The sequence below is a fragment of the Lepidochelys kempii genome, chromosome 7, assembly GCF_965140285.1.
Source record: "Lepidochelys kempii isolate rLepKem1 chromosome 7, rLepKem1.hap1, whole genome shotgun sequence".
NCBI lineage: Eukaryota > Metazoa > Chordata > Testudines > Cheloniidae > Lepidochelys > Lepidochelys kempii.
Window position 1 is genome coordinate 111,028,204 of NC_136386.1, and position 12,029 is coordinate 111,040,232.

General features: G+C 40.8%; 1 protein-coding gene across 4 annotated transcripts in view; it reads left to right on the forward strand.

Annotated features, from left to right (window-relative positions):
• SHTN1 (shootin 1) overlaps positions 1–12,029 on the forward strand; it is a 92,540-nt gene that overhangs the window by 25,581 nt on the left and 54,930 nt on the right. For 2 of the 4 annotated variants that reach the window (XM_073354255.2, XM_073354252.2), the window contains exons 4-7: positions 1,358–1,452; positions 3,500–3,668; positions 6,159–6,256; positions 7,226–7,307. In XM_073354255.2, the coding sequence (XP_073210356.1) occupies positions 1,358–1,452; positions 3,500–3,668; positions 6,159–6,256; positions 7,226–7,307 (444 nt within the window). The remainder of the gene's footprint in view (positions 1–1,357; positions 1,453–3,499; positions 3,669–6,158; positions 6,257–7,225; positions 7,308–12,029) is intronic. The other 2 variants (XM_073354253.2, XM_073354256.2) reach the window with 2 other exon arrangements.

A 12,029-nucleotide genomic window follows, 5' to 3' on the forward strand; every position in this document is an offset into this window, starting at 1 on the left:
ACACTGAGGGTGTCAGAATCTAGCCCTCAGAGTAAGGATGGTGCAGTGGTTAAGTTGCTAACCTGAGGACTCGAGAGACCCAGATTCAAGTCCCTGCTCTGCCACAGGCTTCCTGTGTGACCTTGGGCAAGTCACTTAGGGGGGAGATTTTCCAAGCCATAAATGGTGTTTGGTGCTTAACGCTCACTGAAAGTCAATGGGAGTTTGGGACCTAACTGCCATCTGTGCTTTGAAAATCCCCCTTTAGTCCCTCTGTGCCTTAGTTCCCCCCCTGTAAGATGGGGATAATTGTACTTCCCTATTTTATGGGGTTTTGAGGATAAATACATTTGAACATTGGGAGGTGCTCAGATACCATGGTAATGGGGACCATATAAGCACCTAAGAAATCAAATTACCTGTTTCACAATCACTCTGACATGATCTCAAAAGTTCTAATGTGGATATTTCCATTGTGTGTTACTATCTGATCATCACTGTGTCTTATTTAGACCCCAGTCCCACAAAAGGATCCATGTGAGTGTTGGGATCTGTCTATGTGTATTTTAGCAGGACTGGGAGCACAGGTTGTAAAGTCTTCAGTTTATGTTAGTACAGTGCCAGGTGCAGAGAGAACTCAAGCCATAAATAATAATTTAAAGTACAAAAACCTTTGTCATGCCATTGTTCCGATTGTACAGTTTAAATTACAAAGAAAGTCAAGAAATGCCCAAGTTAGGCTTTCAACAGCAGTATTAACTAAGCTGTGTTGCATGCCCATTCTGTGGCTTTTAGGGTATAGTGTTCAGCCAACAACAGAAACTTATATTATGCCTGGGATGGTCTCAATGAAGTCAGTGAGCCCACTTGCGGAGTAAGATACTACTCCATGTGAGTGCCCTGTGTTCTGAAGGAACTCACACTTTGGGGCAGAGACTCTCCCTTCCACAACCACCACCCCCTTTCTTTTCTTTGTATAACACCTGGCATGATGGGGGTTCTGGTCTAACTAGAGCTCCTATGTGCTACTACAAAGCAATTAATAAATGATGATCATTGTCAAAATTGTCCCTTCTGGCCTTAAAAACTATCAATTTATGACTTGCTTTTAGCTATCCGAAACTCCTGTAATTTTGCTAGCATGGTTAATAATAATCTGATTGTTGCTTACAAAGTATATCTCTCACTCTGTTTTCATAACCTTTCCTCTCTACATGCATTTATATGGGCTGTGCTTTTCCAAGTTTGTAATACCATTTTCAAAAGTTGTTGATGTGCAAGACAGTGTAGTCATAATCATGGGATGAGTGTGTCAATTACAGTAAAAAATTAGTCAGCTTTTTCATCTTTGTAAGAAACACATTTCCCCATTTTCTAGTTTCTCACATGGTTATCGAGGAAGTAAATTGTATGCAGAACCACCTTGAAATTGAAAAGACGTGCCGTGAAAGTGCTGAAGCTTTGGCTTCTAAGGTGAGAACAATTAATACAATTGTTCAGTTGTATCTGTATTCTGATTTTATGTTCTCATTCTGAAAAAAGGGTGTTGGGTGTGTGTGTCTCTGTAAGCACAGCAGATGCCTGTTTGCATTCTTTGAGAGATGAAATAACTTTAAGATAGTAAAAACTATAATTCATATGTGAAACACTGTAAAATGTATTTGTTGTTTTGATGTAAGGTGCCCTCCTTTTAGAAGTGTCTATTTAGTTATGCTTTTGAAACCGCAAGCAAGATACCAGTAATTCATGGAGCATTACTTTTTATAGCCCATTTTATATGTGTTTAGGCTAAATGGTAAACAAGTTTAAAACTATCCTACATGTGACATAAAGGAATAATGGGCATCTCAGTATCTGAATCAAATGAAAGTCTGCCAAAGCATTACATTTCAGGTGATTGTTCATGAAAGCTAACTGAGGGCAGGCAAAAGGTGACCTCCAGTGCTCTGTTGATTGCATCTAGTCTGATGAATTTACCAAGTGTGTAATTTTCTATATTCCATCTCATCAGAAGTACATTATTTATAAAAGAATGTTTTTTATCTATGTGTTATGTATTTTTGGTTGTGCAAAATGCATCTGAGCCACTTCATCAGAAAATGGATTACAGCAATTTTGAACCAAATTTCATTAGCAATGCCAGCTGTTTTTTTTGTCTGCCCAGAGTACTACTTGGGATGTGGCAGAAATCGCACCAATAAGAAATCTCTTTAATTAGGATGCATTAGCAATGTACTTTCCAGAGGTATTTACTTAATTGTTTGCATAATGACACGATATTAGAATTCATAAGGTAGTCAATCAGCATATAACTAAGAAAAGTAATTTATGTATGTAACTTTCTTCTCCTCTGTTCATTATTTGTAACATACATAGTGACACACATGGGTGGTTAAAAGACTTGCACTGTCCAGTAGGGCTGATGTGCTTGTTAGTATGTGCTGACTAAAACATGCAAGATTCCTCTTGCTTCCTTTATTTCAGTCTTTGGAAGTGAGATGTGTTTGAAGAAGCTCTGTACTCAAGCAAATCTCCCATTTTTATGGAAGGGAGTTTTGCCTAGGTAAAGAATTCAGGATCATTTCCCCAATACAGTAACTGTAGGGTATCCCTTCTAATCAAAGGAGGAAGTATGGTCTCTGGCTGCATTTTTCAGATTGTATAGGCCAGGGTGCAGTGCGTGTCCTTGTGGGCAGATCTGGACCTGATCTCTGTGGGGGCAGAGAGGGGTGCTTGGCACAAGGGCATGCAAACATTGCACACCCCTTGTGCAATGTGGACCTTAGCTTTGGGGGCCTATGTGCATGCAGGCAGAGTACAGATGTGGAGCAACCAAGGAAAGGCTGGGAGGGAGACTGAAGCATCTTTTGCTGTCTGGATCCTCCAGTTCTTCCTGGCAGCACCAACTTGCTTCATGGTAGGGATGCATTTAAGCTCCCTCATTGTTCTTTCCTAGCCATGCATCTGCTTAGCATCCAGCCCAACTACTGGAGATGGGCATTGGCCTGTGGTTATGACCCATAGTGCATTCGATGATTTCAATTCTGTGTTACGACTGTCTTTTTATGTATATTGAACCTATGTTATTAACTCTCTGGCATCAAAATAATTAGAAGTTAATTATGACTTCTTTAGGATTAGCACTTTTTATTAATGCCAATGTATGGTGGAGGACAGGAGCTGTGGCAGCTATCACAAAGAATATATAAGATTAAAGTAAGCATGCTAGTTAATTGATTTGAGCCATCTAGGATATTCACTAACCAGGAGTACCAGAGAGAAACATTTCTTATATGAAGTAAGAAATGGGCCTGACTGAACCATAATGTCAGATCCAAACCACTTCAAAGTAGTAGGGGGCCAAACTTCATGGCTTGGGCCCTTCTTTAGTGTTAGGTGCTGTATTTTAAACTAATATCACTTTGTCTTGCTTGCTGCATGATTGATAAATCTTCTGGTTAAAATAGAGAAGAAAAAGAATATACTTAGCTACATACTGTGCGTATCTTTTACTTTTCAGTTGAACAAAGAAAATAAGACCCTGAAAAGAATTAGCATGTTGTATATGGCGAAACTGGGGCCAGATATCATTACAGAAGAAATTAACATTGATGACGATGATTCATCCACAGAAACTGAAGGTAGCTCGGGTTCATGCAACTCAGTGCATTGTCAACAGCAAATGAAAGGTGAGCTCTGCTGTTGAATAGACCGCATTGTGCTGCATAACAGTTACCATATCAAACATACATACTGTAGAACAAGTTACAATGCAATGATGGAGTAGTCCTACACTCAGATGAGAGATTTCAGTGTTGTTGACTCAATAAAATAAACATTTGCATTAGTCTAGTAACAGCAATAGGTCAGTCACTTGGTACTTTTTACATACACAAAAGACTGAGGGCAGGGTCACCTGTGGCATTTTTTCAGCTGCTGTTTGTGTAAAGTTTCCTCAGTAGGCATATAAGGCAGCGTTCCTTGCCAGTTTTCATTTAGTATCTCTGTATTTCCTTCCATGAAAACCTATATGTCCATCTAACTTTGCATGAGGCACTACCAAAAATGGGTTAAACAGGGACTTTTGCACTGGGACAAACAGCAAAACTTGAGGGTGACAAAGGGTGTTCATCCTAGAGAACTCTCCTTTACTTTACTAGTAAGTTTCTGAGTTCCCTTTTCTTGTTTTGCAAGCTTGTGTTGATTATGATGGCAAGGCTTCTAACAAGGGGCATGTATGGATTTCCCAAATTCATCATTATGAGACAGGTTAAAATGCTCCCTTTTTAAAAGAACCTCTACTCTTTCTAATTTTAATAGCATAGTTAATAGCTATAGAACATAGATAATTCCCGTGTAGTAGGGAAGTATGATTCTCCCCATTTTACCAATGAGAAAGCTGAGGCACAGAACAGTTAAATGCTTTCTCTAACACTGCACAGCGAATCACTGTCAGAGCTGGGATCAAACTCCAGAGTTCCTAGTACTTCCCCTTGGAGAGGAAAGCCAAGGATCCTGTTGGAGGTTGAGGAGAGTGGAAACAGGGAGAAGCCTGGCTGGGTACTGAGAAGGGTACTAAGGAAGTTGAAGAGGAGAGAATAACTGAAAGGTCAAAGGTTCAGATAAGCATGTGCACAGTGGGGGCCGGGAGAAGGGAGGGGTGCATTGTATCTCCTGTCACTGTTGATGACACCATTACAGAAGGAAATGCGGTCTGTTGTCCAGGAGTTAGAATAGCTTGTTTCTATTCCCTGCTCTGTCACTGACTCACTGTGAGGCCTTGGGCAACTTACAACCTCCCTGTGTCTCAGACTTTCCTTCTGCACAGTAGAAGGATAATAAATAATCCTGCCTAACTCACATGGGTGCTGGGAGTCTTCCTTAACATTGTTAAATGTTTGTGATACTTGAATGGAAGTGCGAAGTATTTTAGCAGTGGTATAATAGTCACTGTAGTAGGAGGGGATGTATTGTCCCATTGCCTGGAGAGAGATCACATTTGTTTAAGCAGGGAGATCTTTGCTCCAAAAACCAGCACACAGAAAACACCCCCAGTTCTTGTCAATGTACTTCCCGGCCACTTATATGGAAAGTTCCATGGGTGCCCATCTCAGAGAGAGCAGGGTGGAGGCTGCTATTCAGACAAAAAGAAAAAGTTTGAAAAACCCAATATTTCCAGGGATTTTAAATAATTTTAATCACTGCTCCCAATATGCAATATGTCCAGCAACCATCTCTGCCCAGTCTGCAGTTGACTAGGAACAGATGTTGAAGCTAATAGTTTGGTATTCAAAGAGTAGCAGCACTATGAAAAATGGAAGGCAGGTGGGGAATGAGAGGGTTCAGTGAGAACTAATACAACCAGTAAGTCTGTATCTTTGTGTCTCCTTTATTTTTTTTATTTATTTTTTATTTTTTTAAAAGGGTTAAGCAACAATTTTAAACTAAACCCTTATGGTCCCAATAAGAAGTGATTGTAATCAAATGTTTTATTCCATTGTAATTGAATTAGCAAAATATGAAGTAAATTAAGAAACAAATTCTGAGGAGAGAATTTACCAAAATTACCTCTGCTATCAGTAAAAAGGTTATATGCTGACTCACTTCAAATAATGTTACAAGGGTTATAAATTGGCAGCTATTCAGGAGTATTTCTTCACAGAAAACCTCCCAAAGTATTAAGTGCCTGTTGTTTGTGACAAGAAAGAGATCATGATCCGAAAGGAATTCAAGTGTATTAATTTGTTTTACAGGCAGCCTCTAAAAATATTTTTCTGTTGCCACATGGCCTCATCTTGTGAGGTGCTGATCATCTTCTGAGGGGACTGAGGGTCTTCAGCATCTGGCAGCATTGCACCCATAACAGCATATTGCCTTGCAGAAAGAGAGTTTTCAGCAGAATGCAATAAAAGCAAAGACAAAAGAACTGGACAAGGGAGATTACCTTAGTAGAGCAAATCTGAAACTGTAGCCGCGTTGCAGTTCTGTTATATGACACCTAAGAGAAGCATGTCTGTGTATGTATTTATGGAACCTGGGCTATGACTGACGTTTTGTCTTTGCAGCCCAGTGTGTTTCATGCTCGGCTGTATCCACATAATTGTTGGATTTCTTCCCTCCTCACCTTCCCCCCGAGTATAAGATGAAAAAAAAATTTTTTTCCTCTCCTGAAAATGTAGAGCTGCAAGATCAAATTATATCTGTTCAGGAGCAAAAGAAGACCTTGGCCATTGAACTGGAAAACCTGAGGCGCAAACTTGTAGAAGTAATTGAAGAAGTATGTATTGTAGCATGGAAGGCGAGACCATTTGTGTGCATTCAATACCTTTTGTATGTAGTGTTGGTTGAAAACTGTCAGTTGTGAAGTTAATTGAATACTATCTAATCGGAGGGTTCACTAGCCTTGTACTATGGACCACTTCGTAAGAGACTGGTCCTTTCATTGACCACCTTAATGTACCCCCCTGCCTCCCAAATTATTTGGTTTTGTGTGGATGTCCAGGAAGGGCTGTGTGGACCAAGGATTGTTATTCTCTGCTCTAAACTGTGATGTTGTCTGCGTTGGATCTTGCCCTGATTTTTAGCCATCAGTAGTCACTCACCAATGTAACTAGACAGGCAAAGGGGCTGTTTTGAGCCAATGGCATGTACCTTTGTTTCATACTGGGGTAAGCTATGTACCGATGCAAATCACCACTTATAGTCATTTGTCCTGTCTGCCCTACACCTGCATTCAGTATGACAAGCAGCAGCTCTTGGCCAATAAACAGAGACATCCACTCCCTCCCTTTGTCCCTCTCCCCGCACAAAAAATTTGCATAACAGTAGCTTGCTTGTGTTAAAATTCAGTCAATAGTGGGTAAGCTAATAACTTTAACCTGTTACCTTGGAATCTGCCAGGATAAAGACAATGTAGAAGTACAAATATGTTGTATTTGCTGCTGTAATTGGTTTGTGTCATGAAAGTGGGCAATGCAATCTCCAGAAGAACCATTTGGTTCTGCAGTACTTCGTAACGTTTGAAAACAATATTATCTGGAGGAGGGAAATATCAATAAGTCAGGTGGGGAACTCCCTTTAAACCCCTTTGAAAATTATAATGTGAAGCTGAAAGTAAGTCTTCCAGTTCGAAATCAATTATTAAAAATAAATCTTTGCATGTAAAATAAGATGCAATAATATGCTGTTAATTAGATTCTCACTGATTTATTATTCATCTGTTTGTGTCTTCTTTATACTCTTCTAGGTAAATAAAGTAAAGGAAGAAAAAGCTGTTCTGACAGCAGAAGTTCATGAACAGAGGAAACTATTGGAAAAATGTAACCGAGGTGTGTGTTCTCAATATTGTTTTTTCACCATCTCCCTCCCTTGCTACTTTATCTCCAGATAATCTGCAGAGCTTTTTCTTAAATTGTGTTATAATTTATCTTCATAGTGACTGAAGTGACGTTCGGGCCATGTTGTGCTAGGCACTGTGTAAACGCGTAGGAGACAGTCCCTTCTCTAAAAAAATCTCATTCTTTACATAGTTAAGACAGGTGAAAGGTGTGAGCGATGGGGAACCAAGGCACAGAAAGATTTAAGTGACTTTACCCAGGACTTCACAGGGAGTCTGTGGCAGAGGTGGAAATTTAAACCCAGATCTCCTGAGTCCCAGTTTGTTGTCTTAACCACAAGGACCAACCTTCCTCTTAACTTAGGTACTTAATTTTAAATATCTACAATTCCTGATGCATTACAAAGTTTTACATTCAAAACAGCACACACAAGGGCTACACCCATCAATATTCAAAGAGAGATCTTCCCCACTCATACAGCATTTCCTGTTTGAAGTCTTCTCCAACTCATTCCCCCACAATCATTCTCCACCAACTCCCATGGGAAAACAGGTAGGTAGGTCCTGCAGCATCCCCCCCAAAATCTTCCAGCTCAGGCTATTACAGACCAAGGAGCACAGTGAGTTCCAAAGGCCATGGTCCTCTCACAGAATGTTCTCCAACCAGCTCTGTCCTTTTACACCAAGAGGGGACTATTAATTTGAATCCATCAGCTGGCAAATGTCACATTGAGAGACAGATGTGGTCTCTCAAGTAGTGAGGATTCCAGACCATTTATGATGTCATAGGAAGATGTACACAGGATCCGCGTAGTCTGTGTCCTTCTGCAGTGTTGTGAAATTCAGGATTCTGCTGTTGGCTTGACTATTTAGCAGGAAATGCTTGTATTTGTTGTTGATTTGTGAATCCCACAGGCTGTTGTTGAGCACAGGGAAAGAGTTTGCAGAAACATCAGTGGGCTTTCTGGAAGCTTTCATAGATCTTGTAAGAACAATAGGACGATGGAACAAACTGCCAGGGAAGTCATGGAAACTCCTTCACTAGAGGTTTTCAAAAAGAGGTTGGATAGCCATTTGTCTTGGTGGTTTAGACACAATAAATCCTACATCTTGGCAGGGGGGTTAGACTAGATGACCCTTGTGTTCCCTTCTAACCCTGTGGTTCTGTGATTCTGTGTACTTCCTCACTTTCACATGCAGTTCCATTTCTTGAGCATCAGAGAATATGAAGGCAGCACTTTGAGGACTCTAGAGGTACGTCTGCATGGCAAGCAGAGAAACATAGCAGCGAGTCTTGGAGCCCAGGTCTATGGACTTGGGCTTGCAGGGCTCACACAACGGTGCTAAAAATAGCTATATAGATGTTCCAGTCAGAGCTTGAATGTCTATGCAGCTATTTTTAATGCCGTAGCATGAGCCCCATGTGTCTGAATCTGTAGACTTGGGCTCTGAAACTCGCTGTTGCAGCTAACTGCTTGCCATGTGGATGTACCCTAAAAGCATCATCAGCATGATAGACTGTGCCAAGGGAGTGTCTGCTGGTACGTTGTGATGAATGGAAGCAGGGGCTCTTCTTAACACCTTCTACAATGTTTTGTTGAAATATCTTCTTGTGCTTGAGCAAAAGGGTAATCCATCTGCCCAGATCCAATGGAGCAGAATCATAGAATCCTAGAATATCAGGGTTGGAAGGGACCTCAGGAGGTCATCTAGTCCAACCCCCTGCTCAAAGCAGGACCAATCCCCAATTTTTGCCCCTGATCCCTAAATGGCCCCCTCAACCCTGGGTTTAGCAGGCCAATGCTCAAACCACTGAGCTATCCCTCCCCCCCAAATAGTAGGCCCAGTGTCTAGTGTAGCAATATATTTCAGTTATTTTTGAGTGGTGATTCATCCAAGAATATTAAAGGAACTGGCACATGAAATTGCAACCCTATTAGCAAAAATTTTTAATGAATCTATAAACTCAGGGGTTGTACCATATGACTGGAGAATTGCTAACATAGTCCCTGTTTTTTAAGAAAGTGGGGGGGGGGAAGTGATCTGGGGAACTACAGGCCTGTTAGTTTGACACCTGTAGTATGCAAGGTCTTGGAAAAAATTTTGAAGGCAAAAGTAGTTAAGGACATTGAGGTCAATGGTAATTGGGACAAAATACAACGTGGTTTTACAAAAGGTAGATCATGCCAAACCAACCTGATCTCCTTCTTTGAGAAAGTAACAGATTTTTTAGACAATTTAGATAACTTACCTCAATTTCAGTAAGGCATTTGATACGGTTCCACATGAGGAATTATTAGCTAAATTGGAAAAGATGGGGATCAATATGAAAATTGAAAGGTGGATAAGGAACTGGTTAAAGGGGAGACTACAACGGGTCACACTGAAAGGTGAACTGTCAGGCTGGAAGGAGGTTACTAGTGGAATTCCTCAGGATCGGTTTTGGGACCAGTCTTATTTAATCTTTTAATAACTGATCTTGGCACAAAAAGCGGGAATATACTAAAGTTTGTGAATGACACAAAGCTGGGAGGTATTGCCAATACAGAGAAGGACCACAATATCATACAGGAAGAGCTGGATGACCTTGTAAACTGGAGTAATAGTAATAGGATGAAATTTAATAGTGAAAAGTGCAAGGTCATGCAGTCAGGGATTAATAAGAATTTTTGTTATAAACTGGGGACGCATCACTTGGAAGTAACAGAGGAGGAGAAGGACCTCGGAGTACTTGTTGATCACAGGATGACTATGAGCTACCAATGTGATATTGCCGTGAAAAAAGCTAACGCAGTCTTGGGATGCATCAGGTGAGGTATTTCCAGTAGAGATAAGGAGGTGTTAGTACCGTTATACAAGGCACTGGTGAGACCTCATCTGGAATAGTGTGTGCAGTTCTGATCTCCCATGTTCAAGAAAAATGAATTCAAACTGGAACAGGTACAGAGAAGGGCTACTAGGATGATCTGAGGAACGGAGAACCTGTCTTATGAAAAGAGACTCAAAGAGCTTGGCTTGTTTAGCTTAACCAAAAGAAGGCTGAGAGGAGATATAATTGCTCTCTACAAATATATCAGAGGGATAAATACCATGGAAGGAGAAGAATTATTTAAGCTCAGTACCAATATGGACACAAGAACAAATGGATATAAACTGACCATCAGGAAGTTTAGACTTGAAATTAGATGAAGGTTTCTAACCATCAGAGGAGTGAAGTTCTGGAACAGCCTTCCAAGGGGAGCAGTGGGAGCAAAAGATATATCTGGCTTCAAGACTAAGCTTGATAGGTTTATGGAAGGAATGATATGATGGGATAGCTTAATTTTGGCAATTAATTAATCTTCGGCTATTAGCAGTAGATAAGCCCAATGGCCTGTGATGGGATGTTAGATGGGGTGGGATCTGAGTTACTACAGAGAATTCTTTCCTGGGTGTCTGGCTGGTGAGTCTAGCGCACATGCTCAGGATTTAGCTGATCGCCATATTTGGGGTCAGGAAGGAATTTTCCTGCAGGGCAGATTTGCAGAGGCCCTGGGGGTTATTTGCCTTCCTCTGCAGCGTGGGGCACGGGTCACTTGCTGAAGGAGTCTCTGCACTTTGAAGTCTTTAAACCACGATTTGAGGACTTCAGTAGCTCAGACATAGGTTAGGGGTTTGTTACAGGAGTGGGTGGGTGAGATTCTGAGGCCTGCGTTGTGCAGGACGTCAGACTAGACTATCATAATGGTCCCTTCTGACCTTAAAGTCTATGATTCTATGATGCATGTAGTAGAAATGCCCTACTACCTCGAAGATAGTATACATAGACAGCCGAAATTACTTGAACATAGGCTGATCCCTCTATGCTTTGTGTGAGCTAGCAGAGCACTGGAGATTACCGATTTGCTAGTTGTCATACACCCTATTCCTGTTAACTCTTGTATACCGTGCAACTCTGTTGCAGAGTTCTGTACATGTAGAATGAATGAATGATTTTGGCCAGGATTGGTGAATTATCGTAAGTTTTTCTAATTGTTTTGTTCAAGAATTTTCTTTTTGAAATGTAGTTTGATAATCAGTTGGATTTTAGCAGCCTATAATCCATGTCACAAAGTACCACTGACAGTGCTTTGCTTTAGACATAGTTAAGCTGGTCTCCAAAGAGGCAGGGGATTTACTGAGGGTGGTGTTTGAAATTGTATGTCATTACTCTGAAAACTAGTCCTTAGTCAGTTAGAGCTGAAGTGCATTGAGAGAGCAATGTGTGCAAGTAGTCATTAAGAGACTTTTTTTAAGGGTTTATTGATATTACTCGCAGGTCAGGATTGAGGTGTATGGGCAGAACAATATGAGGAAGTTTGCACAATGCCTCGCTATGGCTAATTTTTTAGGCAGCGATATCAGTCTCACTTGTATGACCATTGTTTTAATACATTACACTCAATTGTACTGATATTACCTTCTTGTTGCGATCTCATTGGTCTCTGATGTAAGGAGACCCGTTGATACAGAGCCCATTAATCTCTGGTAGCCAAATGTCAGTTTCCTGGAAATGCATTCTGCTTTACAAAATATGCAACAATTTTTTATGGATTGAGTATTATGCTTATAGGGCTAGATTGTGGAGCATCCTGACACAGGGGAATAGGTCCCCATTTACATCCCTGTGCTCGTTACAGGGTAACTTGAGTCCAGGTATGACAGAGTAAGTAGATATAGTGCACTTGCTTATTCC